Raw genomic sequence first — 19,859 nt, 5'->3', positions numbered from 1 at the left:
GGATGTTACACTGCTGATACTTAGGGAACGAGCAAGACACTGAAGTCCAGAAATTCTCCAATTAGAGCTGCTAAAGTTATGTTTACATACTGGTCACCAGAGCTTGGAAAAGGGGTTCGAGGTACGAGGTAAATAAAAATCCAAGATGGCAGGCGGTTCGCGAAACCGAGCGGGCAAGCCGCCGCCTAGATTACGGCCTCACCACGTGGAAAAGTAAGTGCTGAGAACGGTAGAAAAAAAATAATACACTCTCTGTAATCTTAGGCATTTTTGCTGAAATCTATAGCGTAGATATCGCCTCCGTTGTGGTAAGAATGAGGGATATTTGAAGGGGTGCCGCCCCCGGCCGCCAGCCATGCGTGCATAGAATCGGCGTTTATTCAGCTGTTCACCCGCAAAACGTAGCTATAATTGTCTGTGTTTGGAGGTAAGAGACCACAGAGGTGTAGAAAACAGCTATGCAAGGTCTCGTGATGCAAATATTTACGCCATATCTGCTTTACTGTCTTGCTCGGCTGTGATTTTTGCTGAGGTGCGTGCAAAGCAGAATGCTGCATGTACAGTGCAGCGCTGCCGCCTAGCGAGATTAGTATGAACTGCATATGTCGATTTATTTCCGCAGGCAGAGCCATGTGAGTGACAGAAGAGAGGAGGAGGTTGTGACAGTCCAGTCCTGCTGGGCGCCCAGTTTCCACACGGCCTTCAAAGTTCTGCTGTCGGCGCGATTCTGCGCCGCGTTGCTTAGCAACATCTCCGACTGCGACGAGACCTACAACTACTGGGAACCTGTGAGTGTGCTGTTTACTAGTACATGCTGTTTCTGTGCTGTTTCTGCATTGTTTCCATGCTTTCGCACTGTTTCCATTCTGTTGCTGTGCTGTTTTTGTGCTGCTTCCATGCTGTTTAACTGCTGTTTCTGCACTGTTTCTATGCTGTTTTTATGCTGTTTGTGCACTGTGTCTATGTTGTTTCTACTGTCTTCATGCTGTTCAGGTACATGTAAATAAAACCACAGCAAACTGTTATGCAAACATTTCCAGATATGCAACTTAGATGCCAAGGCTGACAGTATTTATTACATTGTTACTTTGAGATCAGATTTAGTACATTTTGAGCTGAAGGTGTTCCTTTCCCCCCATGCAGACCCACTACAGCAAGGATTTCCAGACAGCATTGTTACAATTACATTGTTTCTTTTTGTAGATTTTGAGCTGAAAATGTTCCTCCCCCCCATGCAGACCCACTACCTGATGTTCCTTTCCCCATGCAGACCCACTACCTGATGTTCCTTTCCCCCCATGCAGACCCACTACCTGATGTTCCTTTCCCCCCATGCAGACCCACTACCTGATGTTCCTTTCCCCCCATGCAGACCCACTACCTGATGCTCCTTTCCCCCCATGCAGACCCACTACCTGATGTTCTTTTCCCCCCATGCAGACCCACTACCTGATGTTCCTTTCCCCCATGCAGACCCACTATCTGATGTACGGGAAGGGTTTCCAGACGTGGGAGTACTCGCCGGCGTACGGGCTCCGATCGTACGCGTACGTCTGGCTGCACATCCTTCCCGCGCTCTTCCACAGCCGGCTGCTCAAGGCCAACAAGGTCCTCATCTTCTACTTCATCCGCTGTGTCCTCGGCTTCTTCTGCGCACTGGCCGAGGCTTACTTCTACAAGTAGGTTTAGAACTAAGTTTAAGTTTTAACTCTCTACATGCTGAGGTATCCTTTAAACAGTTTCCTGGTTACAGGCCTAGGGTTAAGCAGCATTGAGTAGGTTAGACCTCTACTTCATCCGCTGTGTCCTGGGCTTCTTCTGCGCACTGGCAGAGGCGTACTTCTACAAGTAGGTATCCTTTGGACACCATTTTCCTGGTTACAGGGTTAGGTAACATTGAGCAGGTTAAACCTCTACTTCATCCGCTGTGCACTGGCCGAGGGGGACTTCTACCAGTAGGTGGAGAAAAATTAAACCTCCTCCCTAGGTTACAGGGTAAGGTGAAATTGAGTAGGTTAAACTTGGCCGAGGCGTACTTCTACAAGTAGGTGGAGAACACTTTAACCTTCTGCCTGCGAAAGTAGGCATTTGGCACCAAAGTTGTCTTAGTTACAGGTGGAGGCAGTAGTCAACAGGTTAAACTTCCTGTCAAACTCAACTTAATGTAGAATCACAAATTTTGACTCCCCAAAGCCTTTGTCAAAATGACTAGCCCTGTGTTTTAGTCATGTGGCTCTGTCTTAAATGATTTATCTATCCATCTGTCTATCCATCAATAAACCATTATCCTGGAAAACATGGCATATAAAACGACTGAAAATGTTTAATCTGTCTGCTTCTTTTTATTTGCTGTTCAAGGGGCATCTGTAAGAAGTTTGGTGCCCATGTAGGAAGGATGACGCTGTGTTTCCTGCTCTTCAGTACCGGGATGTTCATCTCAGCCACAGGTGGGATTACAAACCTGCTGTTTCATATGACGTGTCAAACTTCACTCTCACTTTGGCCATCGCACCAGTGGGAATTCTAGAATTAAGCCCCTGAACTTTGAGAAACAGAAACAAACTGGTAAGCATTTGTGTTGAGGAAATGGATCCAAGTATCTTCAATTTGTGGCCATTATAGATTGCATAAGGATGATAATGTTAGTGAAAAAAGACTCAAAATTACATCCATAATTACGAAGAGTAAAAAAGAGGTTCTATAAAGTATACAGTCCTGTATGTGACCTCCATATGACCTCCTGAACTTTGACTGGAAAACAGCAATCCAATGCAAAGTGGTAAGCATTTGTTACTGTTTAGGAAATGGATCCATGTATCTTAAATTTGTGGCCATTATAGATTGCATAAGGATAATATCACTCAATCACTCATGACCCATGACCTCAATGGTTATAGGTGTGTCATGACAGCCAGTAAAAAAAGACTCAAAATCACATCAAATAATTACAATAAAAAGGGTAAAAAAAGGTTCTATAGTATAAAGCATACAGTCCTGTGTGTGACCTCCGTATGACCTCTACATGATTCCTTCCCAGCATTCCTGCCGAGCTCCTTCTCCATGATCTGGACCATGGTTGCCATGGCAGCATGGTGGACACATTACGACGGGGTCAGTACTTTCACTTCTGTACTTTCACTTCTGTACTTTCACCTTCATATTTTTACTCTCTGTACAATGCAATATCTTGTCTGATTTTTTTTCCTCTCAAATGTATTTCTCGATATTTTTTCCAGGTGGCCATTTTCAGTATAGCGGTGAGTGCGATTGTGGGCTGGCCGTTTGCTGGGGCTCTCGGGTAAGAGCAGTTCTGGGTCTTATCAATATCAATTCATGGTGCTTTTGATATTGGTATGAACCATAACAGTTACAGTACTATTTTGGACAGCTTACCAGCTGTGTATTTCATAGAGAACTTTAGAGGGAAAATAGAGATGAATCTTTAGGCAAAATGTTTTACATTGTTGTTCTACTTTACCCACCAAGCATCCCCATAGCCGTCGACCTGGTGTTGAGAACTAACGACCTTTACCGCCCCCCTCCCCCCAGCATCCCCATAGCTGTAGACCTGGTGTTGAGAACTAACGACCTTTACCGCCCCCCTCCCCCAGCATCCCCATAGCCATAGACCTGGTGTTGAGAACTAACGACCTTTACCGCCCCCCTCCCCCCAGCATCCCCATAGCTGTAGACCTGGTGTTGAGAACTAACGACCTTTACCGCCCCCCTCCCCCCAGCATCCCCATAGCCATAGACCTGGTGTTGAGAACTAACGACCTTTACCGCCCCCCTCCCCCCAGCATCCCCATAGCTGTAGACCTGGTGTTGAGAACTAACGACCTTTACTGCCCCCCTCCCCCCAGCATCCCCATAGCTGTAGACCTGGTGTTGAGAACTAACGACCTTTACCGCCCCCCTCCCCCCAGCATCCCCATAGCCATAGACCTGGTGTTGAGAACTAACGACCTTTACCGCCCCCCTCCCCCCAGCATCCCCATAGCTGTAGACCTGGTGTTGAGAACTAACGACCTTTACCGCCCCCCTCCCCCCAGCATCCCCATAGCTGTAGACCTGGTGTTGAGAACTAACGACCTTTACCGCCCCCCTCCCCCCAGCATCCCCATAGCCATAGACCTGGTGTTGAGAACTAACGACCTTTACCGCCCCCCTCCCCCCAGCATCCCCATAGCTGTAGACCTGGTGTTGAGAACTAACGACCTTTACCGCCCCCCTCCCCCAGCATCCCCATAGCCGTAGACCTGGTGTTGAGAACTAACGACCTTTACCGCCCCCCTCCCCCCAGCATCCCCATAGCTGTAGACCTGGTGTTGAGAACTAACGACCTTTACCGCCCCCCTCCCCCCAGCATCCCCATAGCCGTAGACCTGGTGTTGAGAACTAACGACCTTTACCGCCCCCCTCCCCCCAGCATCCCCATAGCTGTAGACCTGGTGTTGAGAACTAACGACCTTTACCGCCCCCCTCCCCCAGCATCCCCATAGCCGTAGACCTGGTGTTGAGAACTAACGACCTTTACCGCCCCCCTCCCCCAGCATCCCCATAGCTGTAGACCTGGTGTTGAGAACTAACGACCTTTACCGCCCCCCTCCCCCCAGCATCCCCATAGCCGTAGACCTGGTGTTGAGAAGACAGCGCATGGCTCTGTTCTGCCAGTGGGTCATCATCTCCTTGTGTCTCGTGCTGGTAAGTCAGAATGATTTTCTTCTGCTTCAGAAACATGTGAAATCTATCTATGATGGCATAGAAGCATGTACTGTACTACTATTTCCCACATTATTCATCCATCAGAATCTCACGTTCACCCTTTTTTCTGTAGCACAACTTATAGTTTGGGAAGTTTTCAAAGCAAAATTGTTTACTTTACAGCTGGCTTTAAGTCTTCAACAATAACGAACTCAATAGCTATGGTACATAGGATTATGGTGAATAGCTTAAATGTGTATAAAGACAATTCAGACTCTACACTCACTCACTCTCTCACATAGCTTTACAAACTCTACAACTGGATAAAAATTCGGAGATTTATTTCTGGACGTTTCGCGTAACATCCATCACTCTTGTTCAGCGTCACTTTGATGAACTGACAGAACAGATCAACATTGTAACTGGAAAAACTTGTTTAACATGTTGTCCCTAACTCGTAAGGATCGAATGCAAATGTCACTCAAATAGCTTAAATATGATGATATTTGGAGAAAAGCAGTACATCTCCTCTGTCCCAGGTCCCGCTAGTGATGGTGGACACGATGTACTACGGGAAGCTGGTCATCGCTCCTCTCAACATCGTCCTGTACAACGTGTTCAGCGACCACGGGCCGGATATATACGGTAAGACACATGAACTACCGGTAGTGCAAGTTGTCAAGCGATGTTGAGTTTTGGGAAGGTTGAACTTTCTCCAACTCAAAGTATTGAACTCACCGGAAATTGACTGAATCACTCAGTCTTCGTAAGTTCTCTGACCAATTGCTCTGGACACATGACTTGTCGCACATTGTGTGACATAGGCAATGGGTCAAAAGTTGTTGGAAGTCTATAGCGCCACCCGTCCCGGTTAAGAAAAGGTTGGTGCACCCTGATGTACATCAGGGATGTTGAGTTGATGGTTTGAGAGCCAAATTTGCCTAGTTTATGTCTTAGTGTTTGATTTCGATGTTTTTACAAACAATGACTTTGGTGTGTTTTTTACTTTGTAGCTGTGGAGCCATGCTGGTACATAATGTTTGTTGTGTTGTTTACATGTTGTGTTGTTTACATGTTGTGTTGTTTACATGTTGTGTTGTTTACATGTTGTGTTGTTTACATGTTGTGTTGTTTACATGTTGTGTTGTTTACATGTTGTGTTGTTTACATGTTGTGTTGTTTATCTGCAGGTGTGGAGCCGTGGACGTTCTACTTCCTAAACGGCTTCCTCAACTTCAACATCGTTTTCCTGATGGGGCTGGTGGCCATGCCGCTGGGGGTGAGTCACTCACACACATGTGCACACACACTCGCACACACATGCACGGCCACACAGTCACACACACACACACACACACACACACACACACACACACACACACACACACACACACACACACACACACACATACACACACATGTTCCTGATGGGGCTGGTGGCCATGCCGCTGGGGGTGAGTCACTCACACACATGTGCACACACACTCGCACACACATGCACACCAACACACACACACACACACACACACACACACACACACACACATGTTCCTGATGGGGCTGGTGGCCATGCCGCTGGGGGTGAGTCACTCACACACTTACTTACACCTACACATGCACACACACATAAACTCACACACATGTGCACACATGTACGCGAACAAACACACACACATGCACGCCCACACAGTCACACACATACATGTTCCTTATGGGGCTGGTGGCCATGCCGCTGGGGGTAAGTTTCCATGTCGTTTTGTCCCACACAAAAATTCCCAATACAGATGAACTGTGATGATTATTTGTGTAGAATCTACAAGACATATGTATATATATATGTACTACAGGAAAGAAAAACAGGCTGAAAAAAATGTGTTCCTCTTTGTGTTCGTTGGAAGATTTTTTCAATTGCAAAAATGTTGTGCTAAAAATGTTGTTCTCGTTTGTTTTCCAGCTGTTTGTTGACAACATGCTGAAGCAGCGATCGCCGGGCTACGTCCCAACGCACCAGCTGCTCTACACCCTGTCTCCGCTCTACATCTGGGTACTCATCTTCTTCACTAGGCCGCACAAGGTACTCTTCACTCACTCACTCATTCATTCACTCGCTCGCTCACTCACTCACTCACTCACTCACTCACTCACTCACTCACTCACTCACTCTCTCACTCACTCACTCATTCATTCACTCCAAACCCTGTCTCCGCTCTACATCTGGGTCCTCATCTTCTTCACACGGCCGCACAAGGTACTCTTCTTTCACTCACTCACTCAATTATTCATTCACTCGCTCACTCTCCCACTCACTCCACCCTGTCTCCGCTCTACATCTGGGTACTCATCTTCTTCACTAGGCCACACAAGGTACTCTTCTTTCACTCACTCACTCACTCACTCACTCACTCTCTCACTCACTCACTCACTCACTCACTCACTCACTCACTCACTCACTCACTCCACCCTGTCTTCTCTCTACATCTGGGTCCTCATCTTCTTCACTAGGCCGCACAAGGTACTCTTCTTTCACACTCTCACTCACTCCACCCTGTCTCCGCTCTACATCTGGGTACACTCACTAGGCCGCACAAGGTACTCTTCTTTCACCCATTCACTCTCTCACTCATTCTCTCACTCACTCTCTCACCCACTCACTCACTCACTCACTCACTCATTCTCTCACTCACCCACTCACTCACTCACACACAGACTCACTCACTCATTCACTCACTCACTCACACCCACTCACTCACTCACACACAGACTCACTCACTCACTCACTCACTCACTCACTCACTCACTCACACTCACTCACTCACTCATTCACTCACTCACTCACTCACACTCACTCACTCACTCATTCACTCACTCCACCCTGTCTTCTCTCTACATCTGGGTCCTCGTCTTCTTCACAAGGTACTCTTATTTCATTCACTCACTCATTCATTCATTCCTGACTGGCTGACTCCTAGCTTTTAGAAAATGTCTACTGTAAGTTTATGATACCCTGCACCAGCCTGTTGTGCTTATTTGTGCATACCTTATGTGAGCTTAGTGTAAGTTGTACTGATGCTGTGTTGACAGCCACTCGAGGGAGTAGGGCGAATCTACATAGTGTCATTTCAGTTCATCAGTTCTGTTGCAGCCGGGCTTTCCTAGTCCTCTTGGCCTCAGCGGCTGCTATCCTCTCAGCTTCAAAAGTTGTGACGCCGTTGTAGCTCAGCTGACGCCAGGTGCTGCAATCGTTGCAGAGAGCTTCAAAGTTTGTGGGGTCAATGTGACCCTTCTTTAAGTAGTAAGATGATGCTGTAAGTTTGTGCTGAACCATCCCTGTTCCCTACCACTCTCAGGAGGAGCGGTTCTTGTTCCCGGTGTACCCTCTGATCTGCCTGTGTGCTGCCGTCACCCTGGCCTCGTTTCAGGTAAGCACACATCACTGTAATCCCTGGGGTGGGGGAGAGCCCTGGGGTGGTGGGGAGAGCCCTGGGGGTCCTGGGGTGAGGGTGGTGATGTAGTGCTGTGTGTTGTCGTAACCCTGGCCACATTCCAGGTAAGCAAACATCACTGTGATACCAGGTGTTTTTTCATTCATAAACTGGCTGACATTTATTTTCTCTGCCTCAGATACTTGAACCACTTGAAGTCTTCTCTTTGACGAAGAGAAAACAGCCTCTACCTGTCCATATCAGAGCCCTGATAACTATATATTTATTTTTAGAACATTTAGTATAACATATATATTTCTAAACCTTGCAGAAACTTTACCACTTCACGCTGACGGAGAGAAAACGGCAGCACTACACGATCGCGTCGAACTGGGTCGCCATCGGGATCTCGGTCCTCTACGGGCTGCTCTGCGTGTCCAGGTCCGTCGCGCTCTTCCAGGGTGAGTCTCAAGTCAGGAAGTCTTAATGTCTGGAGTGTTGAATCTAAATTCTAATCAGTTCAGAATTGCACCTTCAGGCCGAATCCATGACTTGACCAGGCCTGTCTTCAGGGCCCGTCCCTCTGTTTATGGACGGAAATTTGCTTGATGGGACAAAGAAAAATGTTACCTTATCTATGACATGAAATTGATAAAAAGGTATTTTTGTTACCTTAGATTGACAGATTTAACAGCAAAGATTAACAACATGGGCCCCCAAACAACAATAGAAAGGAAAAAGAATAAAGCTGGAGACAGCCCTGGACTTGACAGAAACTTGGTTCTCTGAGATCACTCTCTGAGGTCTCTGGTTCGATCTGTTTCCTTTGACATTCATAGCACAAAAGACATCTGAGATTAGAATTCTAGTTTTTGTTAGACAAAGTCTTCTTCGATAAGATCCAGATCCAGCTGGTCGTTCTGATCCATCGGCTCCCCCAGAGCGTCTCTCAGCCGCGCCCAGAACAGCGACCCGCGGCGCTTGTCCCGCGGCCACACGAGGTACGTGTCACGCTCCACCACGGTCCGCAGCTGCTTGTGTCGCGCCACGACGCGGTCCGGAACCCTCTCCAGGAACACGAGAACCAGGTTCGAGCGCCACGGGTCAAACATGTGGTACCTACAGACACAGAACGTCAAAAATTGTTTCTTGTCTACCTACTGAATAAAGATACTGTAATTCACTTTAAGTTCACGGTAGCAAAATTTCACGGTGTAAGAAAAATTGACATTTTCACTAAACTTTAACTTCACGATGGCAGCAAGTGATTTACAGAAAGGATGTGTGGAGGAATCATAAATTGGTTTTTCACTGGGATGATAAGTTCACAGTCCAGAGGTGACAGTGAAAACAGTGAACCTAAATTACAGTGAAAGAAAAAAGAATTACAGGAAATAAGTTGATTGCAAATTCCTACCCGTAGGCTCATTGCAAATAACATAGATAAAAGTTCATTCAGTCATTCCATATAAATTATAATCGTATCAACATGGCCTAAACAAAAACCAAAAACAGCAAACCAGTACCTCCCCTCCGAGGCCTGCAGCTCGTAGTTACACCAGCTGCTCTGCACAAAGTTGTGTGTGACGACGCAGATCGTCTTCCGACTGGCGTCCACGCTCCTTGCGATGTTTTCCGTTATCGCCACACCTCCGACAAAATCGCGAGCGCCGATACAAAGACGGTAACTCGGGACTTCATTCTCAAGATTGCGTACGAGTTCCTCCGTGACCCACCGCTCGTCGCGGCTGCTGTAGGCGACGAAAGCGTCGTATCGGAACCTCCGCGCGGGGTTCCTGGCTACCTCGCGGCGTCTGAACGCTCTCCCTGCCACGTAAAACACGTAACTGAACCACCAGCCGTACTTGTGGACAGTGAAGCAGGTCAGGATGTAGAGGGAAATCAGCGAAGTGGTCACGATGCAGGCGTAGAGGCTGGTGTAGGTCATGCAGTCCGGGTTGTAGCTGCTCAAGGGTTTGTTGCGCAGGCTGGATGGGCTGCTGCACGTGTAGGCGCCCCCCTCCCACCCCTGCACCACCCCACTGGAGTTAGCCCATGTGATGAACCACTGGATATCGCAGTCGCACTGGAAGAAGTTCTCCCGCAGGTCCAAGATCTCGAGTCCTCGTACGAAGTAGTTGTACCTGGTCTCCGGCAGGACCGATATCCGGTTACTTCTGAGGCTGAGGTCTCGTAAGGATGTCGGAGTGGGAGGGAAAAGCTGATCAGGCAATGAGAGGATCTCGTTGTTGGACAGATCGAGGCCCTCCAATTGGCTGTGAACCTGGAAAGCTTTTCTGGGGAGTGCGGCGATCCCACTAGAGCTCAGATCAAGCACTCTCAAGGCAAGCAAGGCGTAGAATATGGTAGTGTTGCCAAAAGATTTCCAAGGATCCCCAGTTTGGGACATCTTCAGAACTTCCAGGGACCCCAAACCTTCGAAGAACCTACTAGTGTCGGTCTTTTGTATGACTTCCAGTCGGTTCTTACTTAAACTCAGGTACACCAGGTTGGACAAGTTTCGAAAGGGCCTCTCCGAAACGTAGGTGACTTTCTCGTTGAACACCTGGTTGTCAGAAAGATCTAACACTTCAAGAGTCGAGACTGGGTCAAAGATTGGGAGCAAACCTAAGTTGTTGGACGTAAGGTTCATCCGCCTAAGCTTGCCGAGGCCGTTAAGCTTGACGGCGCCAAAGAAATTTGAAAAAGAATTTTCGTTGAGTCTCAGCTCTTCGAGGCTTTTTAGCGGGTGGAAAATACGCTCGGGCAAACTGGCCAAGAGATTGTTAGCGGACAGGTCTAAGACTCGCAGGTTGGGAAGGTCGGAAAAGGACGTCTCCTGGAGCTGTGCGATCCTGTTCTCCTTGAGAAGGAGGACCTGGAAAAAGAAAGGAAAGGAAAGTGATCTCGAAGCATCTTAGCTCAAATGAACTCAATGAACAGATGAGCTACTCTTCCACTGGTCATGACAGAGAAGACAGACGCTATATACAGTATTTACAGGTTCATTGTACCGGGGAAATTCCCCTAGCTCTTTTCGACAAGCACAATGAACAGTGGACCACGGCTTAACGTCCCGTTCCAAGGACTGTGACCCTTTCCGGTAGCGCGCATGTCAGGTGAGCGACACAGCCGTGTTCTAACCCGGGACTTCTAGTTCCAGAGGCAAGATCGCTATAGCTAACCACTGGACTACACAGTGTCACTACGCTACGCTAACCTGGAGGTTATGTAGCCCGGAGAAGACGCCGTCGGGAAGCCCGACCAGTCGGTTCTGCTGCAGGTTCAGCACGGTGAGACCGGGTAGACCCTGGAAGCAGCGTGGAGACAGCTCCTGCAGCCGCCCGTTGAGTAGGCCCGACATCGAGAGGTGCGTCAGCCTCGGAAGGCTCCCGAAATCCCCAGCGTGAATCTCGTCGACGGGAACGTCGTTGAGTTCTAGCGTCTCAAGGGTGGGCGACACGGCAGCTAGGACTTCTCCGGGCACCTGATGAGGAACGGTTATCTATTCTGAATCATTATTTACAAACAAACAACAACTGTTTACAAACAACAGCCTTTAGGAACTTCATGACAGAATTACGCTGTAGGCTACATAAAGGTTTCATGAAAGTACTACTTATTTCAAACTTATTTTAATAACACTATGTTATGTTATGTTAATAACAGATCATTCAAAGACTTTTTTCAAGTTTTCTAGACTTCATTTGCATTTCCTAGTATTCATTTCTAAATTGCAATCATTTTTGATGATACATTGTCAAAAGAATATTTGAAATCATACTTTCTATATTATAAGCATTATCATTAACGGCACTGAACCTTAATCCGACACTTTTGAGCAAATGTAGCGCGGAATCGTAAGTCAACAAGCGGCCTTGTGAGTATTTCTGTAACTGTAGCATTATTGTGTAGCGCTTCTCCAGTCATCACTGCATATGAAGCAGTCTTCCGAGTGTCAAAAGATTTTGCATATCAGTGCTAGGTCTTTTCTTACAGGGGAGTACTGAAAAGTGTTGGATTAAGGTTGCGTCGGATTAAAGTTCACTGCCGTTACATGTGCGGATCTGTGCTTAATTGTCTTTTAGAATTATGATGTATCTCTCTCAACCAATGAAAATTTATTATATTTATAAACAGTAAATGGCTAGTTTTTAAATGCGACCTGTACAGGAAATACGCAATTCAGCCAATTGACTGCTATGTACTAACTTGCTATGTTGTTTTAGCAATAAATAAACCTTTTCTACTAATATGTATCAGTCAATAATGGCCAGACCTGTTCAAAGGGGTTGGAGCTCAAGACCAGAACCTGCAGCTTGGGCAGCCCGCTGAAGGCCTGCCGGGGCAGCCGGGACAGGGAGTTCAGGGAGAGGTCAAGGGTCACCAGCTCGGCCAGGTCACGGAAGGAGTGGTCCGAGATGTCTTGGACTGCGGATGAGCTCAGCCCGAGACGTTGGAGAGGCGCGCCGGCAAGGTTTTCGAACGTGTCTGGGCGGAGGGCGGAGAAGACAGAGGGGGAGAACTCAAAGTCGTTCATCTTCAGCCGGGTCAAGTTCAAGCCTGCAAGGTCGGCAAAGATGCCCTGAAGGTCGGACAGTGAGAGGTCAAGCTGGGAGAGGTCAAGGTCATCCACACTCTTGAACAGCTGGAAGAAGCCGGGCTCGACTCGAGACGTTGGATTCAGAGACAGATCAAGAGTTTGAAAATCTTGTCCTTCGAACGGAGCAAAGTCGGTCTTGGAGAAAGACTGGATTTGATTCCCGGACAGATAAAGCTTCTTCAGTGACTTCATGGCGGAAAACGTGTCAGGGAACGCAGCCGACTCGAGGGAGTTGCCTGACAGGTCAAGAAGTTCCAGGTTCAGGTCCTTCCAGATGTCTTGGTTCAAGGGGGCTAAGACGTTCCAGAGTTCCCAGTTCCCCGACAGCTGGAGTGAGTGGAGCGCTGGAAGCGGTCGGAAGACGGAGGTTGGAAGGGATCTGAGTCGGTTGTCATGGAGAGACAACACCCGCAGCAAGGTCAAATTTGCGAAAGCGTCAGGTTCAAGGTCGTCAATCACGTTTGAGCTGAGGTCGAGCCAGAGCAGGTGAGGCAGGTGAGAGAAGGTCAGGTTGGGGAGGGAGGACAGGTGGTTCCCACTCAGGTCCAGGTGTGTGACGTCCGGCGGAAGGTGGGCGGGGACCTCCTGGAGTCCGCTGTACCTGCAGTCCGCAGTCCGGTGGTGAACAACACAGCCTGGAGGGTCATAAACAATAAACAACGACAGTAAACATTCTTGAATTATATTATACATACACACACACACATACATAATCATACTCTAACGAGTTGACACGTCTACAAAGTTCTGCTTCCAGTATTCTCGGTTACACATCATTTCTGTCAGTACTTTTCCACTTTATGCTCGTAAGTGTGGAGTATGGACGGCCTCTTTTCCTTTTGGCTTCAGGGGTCCTATGTGGAGCTATGGTATCGGTCTATTTACACTAGGCGCTTTAAAGTAAAAGATCACCATGTAGCTTATTTTTGTGCCGGGTTTGAGCACTTTTGATATGAAATCCGCAAGCAAATGTGGTAAACAGTGGCATCAAATGTCAATTTCATAAAGATTACAGCAACTAGAATATTTCCAGTTTTCAAGCCTCATAAAATGCTCTGGGTGCCTTTGATGTGGCCCCGGTTCCTGCTCACCCGACAAGGCTTCAGTCATCAGGAGAATCACCACGGTGACCAGCCTACAGGCCACTTCCAGTAGGGTCAGCATAGCCTGGGGGAGCACGGGTAGAGGAAGTCAAAATAATGACAAAAGCAGTTGTGCCAATGTCTTCTGTGTTTAGCATGCTATGTTGTTAATTAGGACTTAAAATTCAAATACATGTAAATGTAATCCTTATCTCTGTTATATTTTGTCTGACCCTTTAATTTCAAGTTACATGTAACTCTTCCCTCATGGCCTCAATGAGAAGCGGCCTGCAAGCACATTTGAGCTTATCGTGAATAGATAAAGGTTCAAACTTCAAGAAAAATTATGCTAAATTCAAACAGAGCCACTGTTAATTAAGCCCTGGGTCCTTGCCGACAGGTCTGTCAAATTGCAGGTCAAATTTTCGACAACTTGTCAGGTAGAAATTGTGAAACCAGAACTGGAACTGAAACAGGATAATTTTGTGTCTGGTACCTGCTAGAAGGTCAAAGGAACTAGACAGTAGTCCACATGATTTGACTCAGAAGCCTGACTTAGAATTTGACTTAAAAGGTATATTCCTTCTGGTCATGTTTAGCATGAATGTGTGGTTACCCAGTGTTACCTCACGGTACATGTACAATCATGTATATCCGATTCTGTAACATTTGAGGATTTTGACATATTAACATGTATTATGATCTTTTCTATGAACACTGACAAATTCTATTGACATGTTCTACCGATATTGAAAGAAAGACACAATCTAATTAAAATCATCACTAGTCTTGTAAAACCTAGTACATCATCTTAACCAAGACAAGACAGTGCAAAGATTTTGAATCTAGGCCAATATAAATACATGCAACAGGCACTCTTGACTCTATCGTCTACGCAAGCGAGACTGTATTATTTCAGACAAAAGCATTTAATGTGCACAACGTCTCCTGTGCATTCTGATCATTCTGTTACTTTATTTTGTAGTTCCTGTTCCCTATAAATAAGATAGTGTAGATATTATATTTACTGTATGAAAGAGCTAAGTAATGTACCTTAAATTCTATCCGTTACGATATAGATGCGCAATACAATTTTAATCTTGGAGGAAAGCTTCCCTCACCTGTTTTTGTTGCCTTACTTGGCCTGTTTGTAGCTGCATGATGACGTCTTGTGGTTGCTGGTTTCAGTCCCAATCCTGGTGTTGCTGAATTTACCTGTAGTCACATCAGATCTACAGATGACAATGTTCGGTGCAGGTGTAGCTATTGTGGAACTGTTTGTCACCTGAACACATGTACACCTGAATATTATACTGTAAATACAGAAATGTTCGCGGTGGTTTTATGTTTGCGGTTTTCGCGGCGACCGTTTCACTGCGAAGTTAAAATCATTGCAAACATTTTTTTCCAGTATTGTAGCAGTATGTGACTATAGCGCTGCCACAAACTTAAACCACCGCAAAAACTCCATTTTCACCTTAGCGCGAAATAAAAACCACGCAAACTTAAATGCATTTACAGTAAGGATCAGAGGGGGAAGTAGCCCAGAATAGACACAGGGAAGTGAAAGTTGTTTAGAAAGGGGAAGTTTTCCTGTTTGATTACTCAGGAAATGAAAGGTCCGCACAGGTGAAAGTGAAAGAAGAAACACATATTTTTACACTGTTACAACAATTTTGGGGTAGAAGCAAACCTTACTCGCATTTATAAAGTTAAAACTTTAAGATAAAGTTCTAAGGAGATCAGTGCTTCTATTCCCAAAAATTAATTTTGAGCCCAGTAAATGTCCGGGAAACTGTGCCGACACCTCAAACATTGGCACACTGTCATAAGTGTCATCATCAAGTTGTTTCATGTTTGTGTTTTAACGTTTCCCCTTACATTGTATGCTGATGTGCCCGTGTGATCCCTGTGCAGGCTACCACGCCCCCTTGGACCTGTACCCTGAACTGCAGCGTATTGTTGAGGACCCTGCCGTGCACAGGATGGACCCAAGCAGGGAAGTGAACCTGTGTGTGGGGAAGGAGTGGTACCGCTACCCTAACAGCTTCTTCCTGCCGGAAAAGTGGGTCTAACTTTACTGTTAGGACTAGGACTAGGGTTAGGGGTAGGGTTAGGGGTAGGGGTAGGGGTAGGGGTAGGGTGAGGGTCTAACTCTAAGCGTCAGGGTTAGGGTGAGGGTTAGGGAGGTGAACCTGTGTGTGGGGAAGGAGTGGTACCGCTACCCTAACAGCTTCTTCCTGCCGGAAAAGTGAGTCTTACTTTACTGATAAGACTAGGACTAGGACTAGGGTTAGGGGTAGGGTTAGGGGTAGGGGTAGGGGTAGGGGTAGGGTGAGGGTCTAACTCTAAGCGTCAGGGTTAGGGTGAGGGTTAGGGAGGTGAACCTCTGTGTGGGGAAAGAGTGGTACCGCTACCCTAACAGCTTCTTCCTGCCGGAAAAGTGGGTCTAACTTTACAGAACAACTTTTCTTAACAACATTGAACTACATGTATTGAAAAGTGGTAATTCATAAATTGTTGGGTTCATGTTATGTCTGGCCTCTTTCTATCATTTCTTGATGTACATGTAATTTATATTTGGGGTGGATAAGCAATTGACAAACAAAATTTAATGTCATTTTCTCCAGCTGGCAGCTACAGTTCATCCAGTCGGAGTTCAGAGGTCAGCTGCCCAAACCGTACGCGCCCGGCGATGACGGGTCGAAGGTCGTGCCGACACAGATGAATGATATGAACCTGGAGGAGACGTCACGATACGTACGTTTGTTTGTTTTTATTTATTTATTTCTGTTAGGGTCACATTTTAAAGCCGGGGCCAGACCAGGCTGTTTGAGAAAACAAAGAATAAAAATGCATATCAAGAATATACATGATTTATGGCAAGGAGTATTTTTCTAAGCGTTTTGTCCGTTTTGTTGTCATGAGAAAAAGAACTAACTGAAAGGTAGTCACGAAACTGTCTTTAACGTTTCTTTGGAGTTTCTCAAGATCAGTGTCTCTGTGGAGGCATCTTGAGACATGCAGGTCATTTTCTTCAAGAAAGCTGCCTCGTATAACCTTAATAACCTCCCTGTGATTCCCTCCCACCTGTCCAGATCGACGTTCGGAAGTGCCACTACCTGGTCGACCTTGACCTTCCCGGGGAATCGCCACGGGAACCACGGTACTCCCGCCTGACGAAGGAGTGGACGGTCGTCGCCTCTCAGCCCTTCCTGGACGCCGCCAGGTACAGGTGTTGTCTTTAGTTTAGGGCCACACTATTTTTTATCTCATACCTGGGCGGTGATAACGTTAATTTGATATGGGTGTTCCAGACCAGACTATTTTTGGGTTTGATATATAAGGGTGTTCCAGTCCAGGCTGTATTTTTCGGTATCCTATAGGGTTCTAATTGTATCCTACAGGTTTCCATAGAATAATTCAAACTACTTGTACCATGTACACCCTTGACAAGGGGAAGTTAAACACAAACCAGAACATAGATATCCCACTACCACTTATACTGCATGCAACATTACAAAACATCAAGGGTAAAAAAGTTACTTATGTTGACCTCTGACCTTTCCCGCTTACTTTTAAGTTTATCATGTTTTTGTTTAATTTACTGTCTAACAATTGTATAAGTTTTGTTTTTGTATGTGATTTAATTGTATTCAATGTAGGTGGACTCCAGGAAGACTACTGTGAAATTTATGTAAAATAAACACTGAGGCCACACCAATTTAATTTCTTGGTTAACATATTTTTTTTTTTAATTTTAGCAAAAAACAAATCATGAAAACAGAAGGCTGGGGTAAAAACTTGCACCTGACCCTGTTCACTCCCTGAAATTGTGTGCACCAAAGTACAAACTTTCCTCTGAGATTCTGTTTTCCTGTTGATTTTCCAATCTAGCATTTTTTTAAAAATTCCATTAACCAAGAAATTAAAATGGTGTGGCCTAATGGAGATTTAAATAAAACAAACAATCACTAACTTAGACCTGCTCCCCTCCCGTGCAGATCTCATCCGTTCTTCCGGGCGTTCTTCATCCCGTTCCTGTCGAAGCATCATACGGAGTTCGCCGACTACACGCTCTTCCAGAACAACAGGCTGCTGGGACACAAACGCAAAACGGAAAATAACCAACGGTAGAACATGCAGTAGAACACACAGTTACTAGGAAACACACAGTCGAACACATGACAGAACACATACGTAGAACACGTATGCAGAACACCCAAAAGAACCCAGCTACGTAAAACTGAAACCAACCAACCATAGAACACACAGTAGAACAGACAGTAGAACACTGTAGATCACACAGTAGAACCCCATCTACCCAAAGCACGATGGAAGACCTCATACGCAAAACAGTAACAAATCAACCATAGAACACACTGTAGAACACACAATAGTACACACAGTCAAACACGTAGAACACACAAATACATAGAACACACAGTAGAACACACAGTAGAACACACAGTATAGAACACAGAAGAACACACAGTATAGAACACATAGCAGAACACACAGTAGAACACCATGTAACAAGACCCAAAGGCCACATGAAGGTAGATTCTGGGCTACATGGATAGGCCTGTAGCACCATCTCCCAATGCTGATGTGTCAGTTAATGCACACCCATGTGGTGCACTGGTGCACCCTTGGCATGACAAGGGTCAACACAAATTAGTACACGGGCATCACTTAGCCACTATTAATGTATACAATACTGCTACACAGTAGACAACATTACAAGAAATCAAGTGTAAATAACTTATAATCACCAAGACCTGCATGTACATTCAGCAAGTGTCAATCAAGATGTGATGTCAAGAGCACAACCAATCAGAAGCCTCCGAGAAATGGAGCCATCTTATTGGCTAGGTGTCTTGATGAGAAAGTTACGCTGTACTTTGAAAGTGTGCACATCTGTTAGGGAAGGCGAAGAGTTGGTTTAGCTAACACAACGTGCTACCATTTTATTTTCCACTCCAAAATTGCTAAGATATATTCCTGCCAAATGGTACAATCTTTAAGTAGTTGGGTAGAACAAGACGTCTGTGACTGTTAGACTCTAAATTGTACAAAAATCATGAAGAAATTCCTGTTAATAGATGTGAACAACTTTAACTATGATAAAGTGTGATACCACAGAAATGTACATAATGTAGGGAAAATGGATATTTGTGACATTTGCTTTGTTCTGTCTCATCTACTTATCTTACTAGCATTGTGAGTTTTGAATTCTTGTTCATTTAATTTTTTGGATTGTTTACATTTGATGAACTTCTGTGTTGGTAACTTGTTTTTTACTTCTAAAAATTGAAGGTTTGTAAATTTTATTACAATATTTTCATGATTGTTGCTTTTTGTATCGCATGTGAAAAATCAATGAAAATTTTCCTTTCTTTCCTGTGATTTTTACGTTGCGAATCGTGATAGCATGTACAAATATAAGGTCAGTGAATCTATGCCAAATTGTAAATAAGAAGAAGATTATATGTGTTAGAGTAATGTAGCACAGAGTAACAGGGTTCATGTCAACCCACCCTCCTCCAGTACAAACGAATGCGCTCGGCAAACCCTTCCGGTAGTGCTGCGTACCTAAATGTACCATCAGGTACAGGTACCGGTACAGTGGTTTAGGTACAGGTGAACTTCTTCAATATTTTCAGTATCTTTATTCAAAGAAAACAACTAGGTTTCCTACCGCCAAATTCCCTTGGCCTTGCTGTCAAAACTCCCGGCCTGCCTGAATGAGCTATTGCATATATTAGTTACGTTGTTGCAAGGTATCACTTCGGTCGCGTTTGGTGTTGTATGAGGCCATGAGGTCAGGAGATCAGTCACAAAATAAGCACATACTTGCTTTAAATTTATATCGGTACAGTACCGGCACTTCATGATCCGGTATTTTGGACCTGTACCTAATCAGTTTTTACCGTACAGTACCGGTACACAGTACCACCCGGCATCGGCCCTGCAATTCTAACCCCCTGATTCTGGCTCCTGGTGATGTCACCACCAAAAAGCTTTCAGCCAATCAGAGGATTGGCA

General features: G+C 45.7%; 2 protein-coding genes across 4 annotated transcripts; one reads left to right on the top strand and one right to left on the bottom strand.

Annotated features, from left to right (window-relative positions):
• The first annotated feature begins 59 nt into the window (after positions 1-59).
• LOC136423549 (alpha-1,2-mannosyltransferase ALG9-like) lies at positions 60-18,560 on the top strand. Of its 3 annotated transcripts, XM_066411758.1 has the most exons (16): positions 60-213; positions 623-788; positions 1,474-1,679; positions 2,359-2,447; positions 3,038-3,111; positions 3,237-3,298; positions 4,617-4,704; positions 5,244-5,349; positions 5,895-5,983; positions 6,659-6,778; positions 8,052-8,123; positions 8,458-8,587; positions 15,729-15,876; positions 16,442-16,571; positions 16,910-17,040; positions 17,816-18,560. In XM_066411758.1, exons 1-16 carry the CDS (start codon positions 146-148, stop codon positions 17,946-17,948), a joined length of 1,812 nt encoding a protein of 603 aa, XP_066267855.1. In that variant the 5' UTR covers positions 60-145; the 3' UTR covers positions 17,949-18,560. The 3 variants fall into 3 exon arrangements, with proteins under 3 accessions (XP_066267855.1, XP_066267856.1, XP_066267857.1); XM_066411759.1 differs by lacking the exons at positions 60-213; positions 623-788; positions 1,474-1,679 and adding an exon at positions 1,770-1,848; XM_066411760.1 differs by lacking the exons at positions 60-213; positions 623-788; positions 1,474-1,679 and adding an exon at positions 2,029-2,044.
• On the bottom strand, positions 8,582-14,080 carry LOC136423277 (toll-like receptor 3). Its single transcript, XM_066411398.1, has 6 exons — positions 14,063-14,080; positions 13,821-13,896; positions 12,406-13,364; positions 11,347-11,613; positions 9,653-11,004; positions 8,582-9,245 (listed from the first exon to the last, which is right to left on the bottom strand). Exons 1-6 carry the CDS (start codon positions 14,078-14,080, stop codon positions 9,002-9,004), a joined length of 2,916 nt encoding a protein of 971 aa, XP_066267495.1. The 3' UTR covers positions 8,582-9,001.
• Positions 18,561-19,859: the final 1,299 nt, after the last annotated feature.

The sequence above is a fragment of the Branchiostoma lanceolatum genome, chromosome 17, assembly GCF_035083965.1.
Source record: "Branchiostoma lanceolatum isolate klBraLanc5 chromosome 17, klBraLanc5.hap2, whole genome shotgun sequence".
Classification (NCBI taxonomy): Eukaryota; Metazoa; Chordata; class Leptocardii; order Amphioxiformes; family Branchiostomatidae; genus Branchiostoma; species Branchiostoma lanceolatum.
The sequence above is the reverse complement of the archived record's forward strand: the minus strand, read 5'-3'. Positions and strand labels throughout refer to the sequence as shown.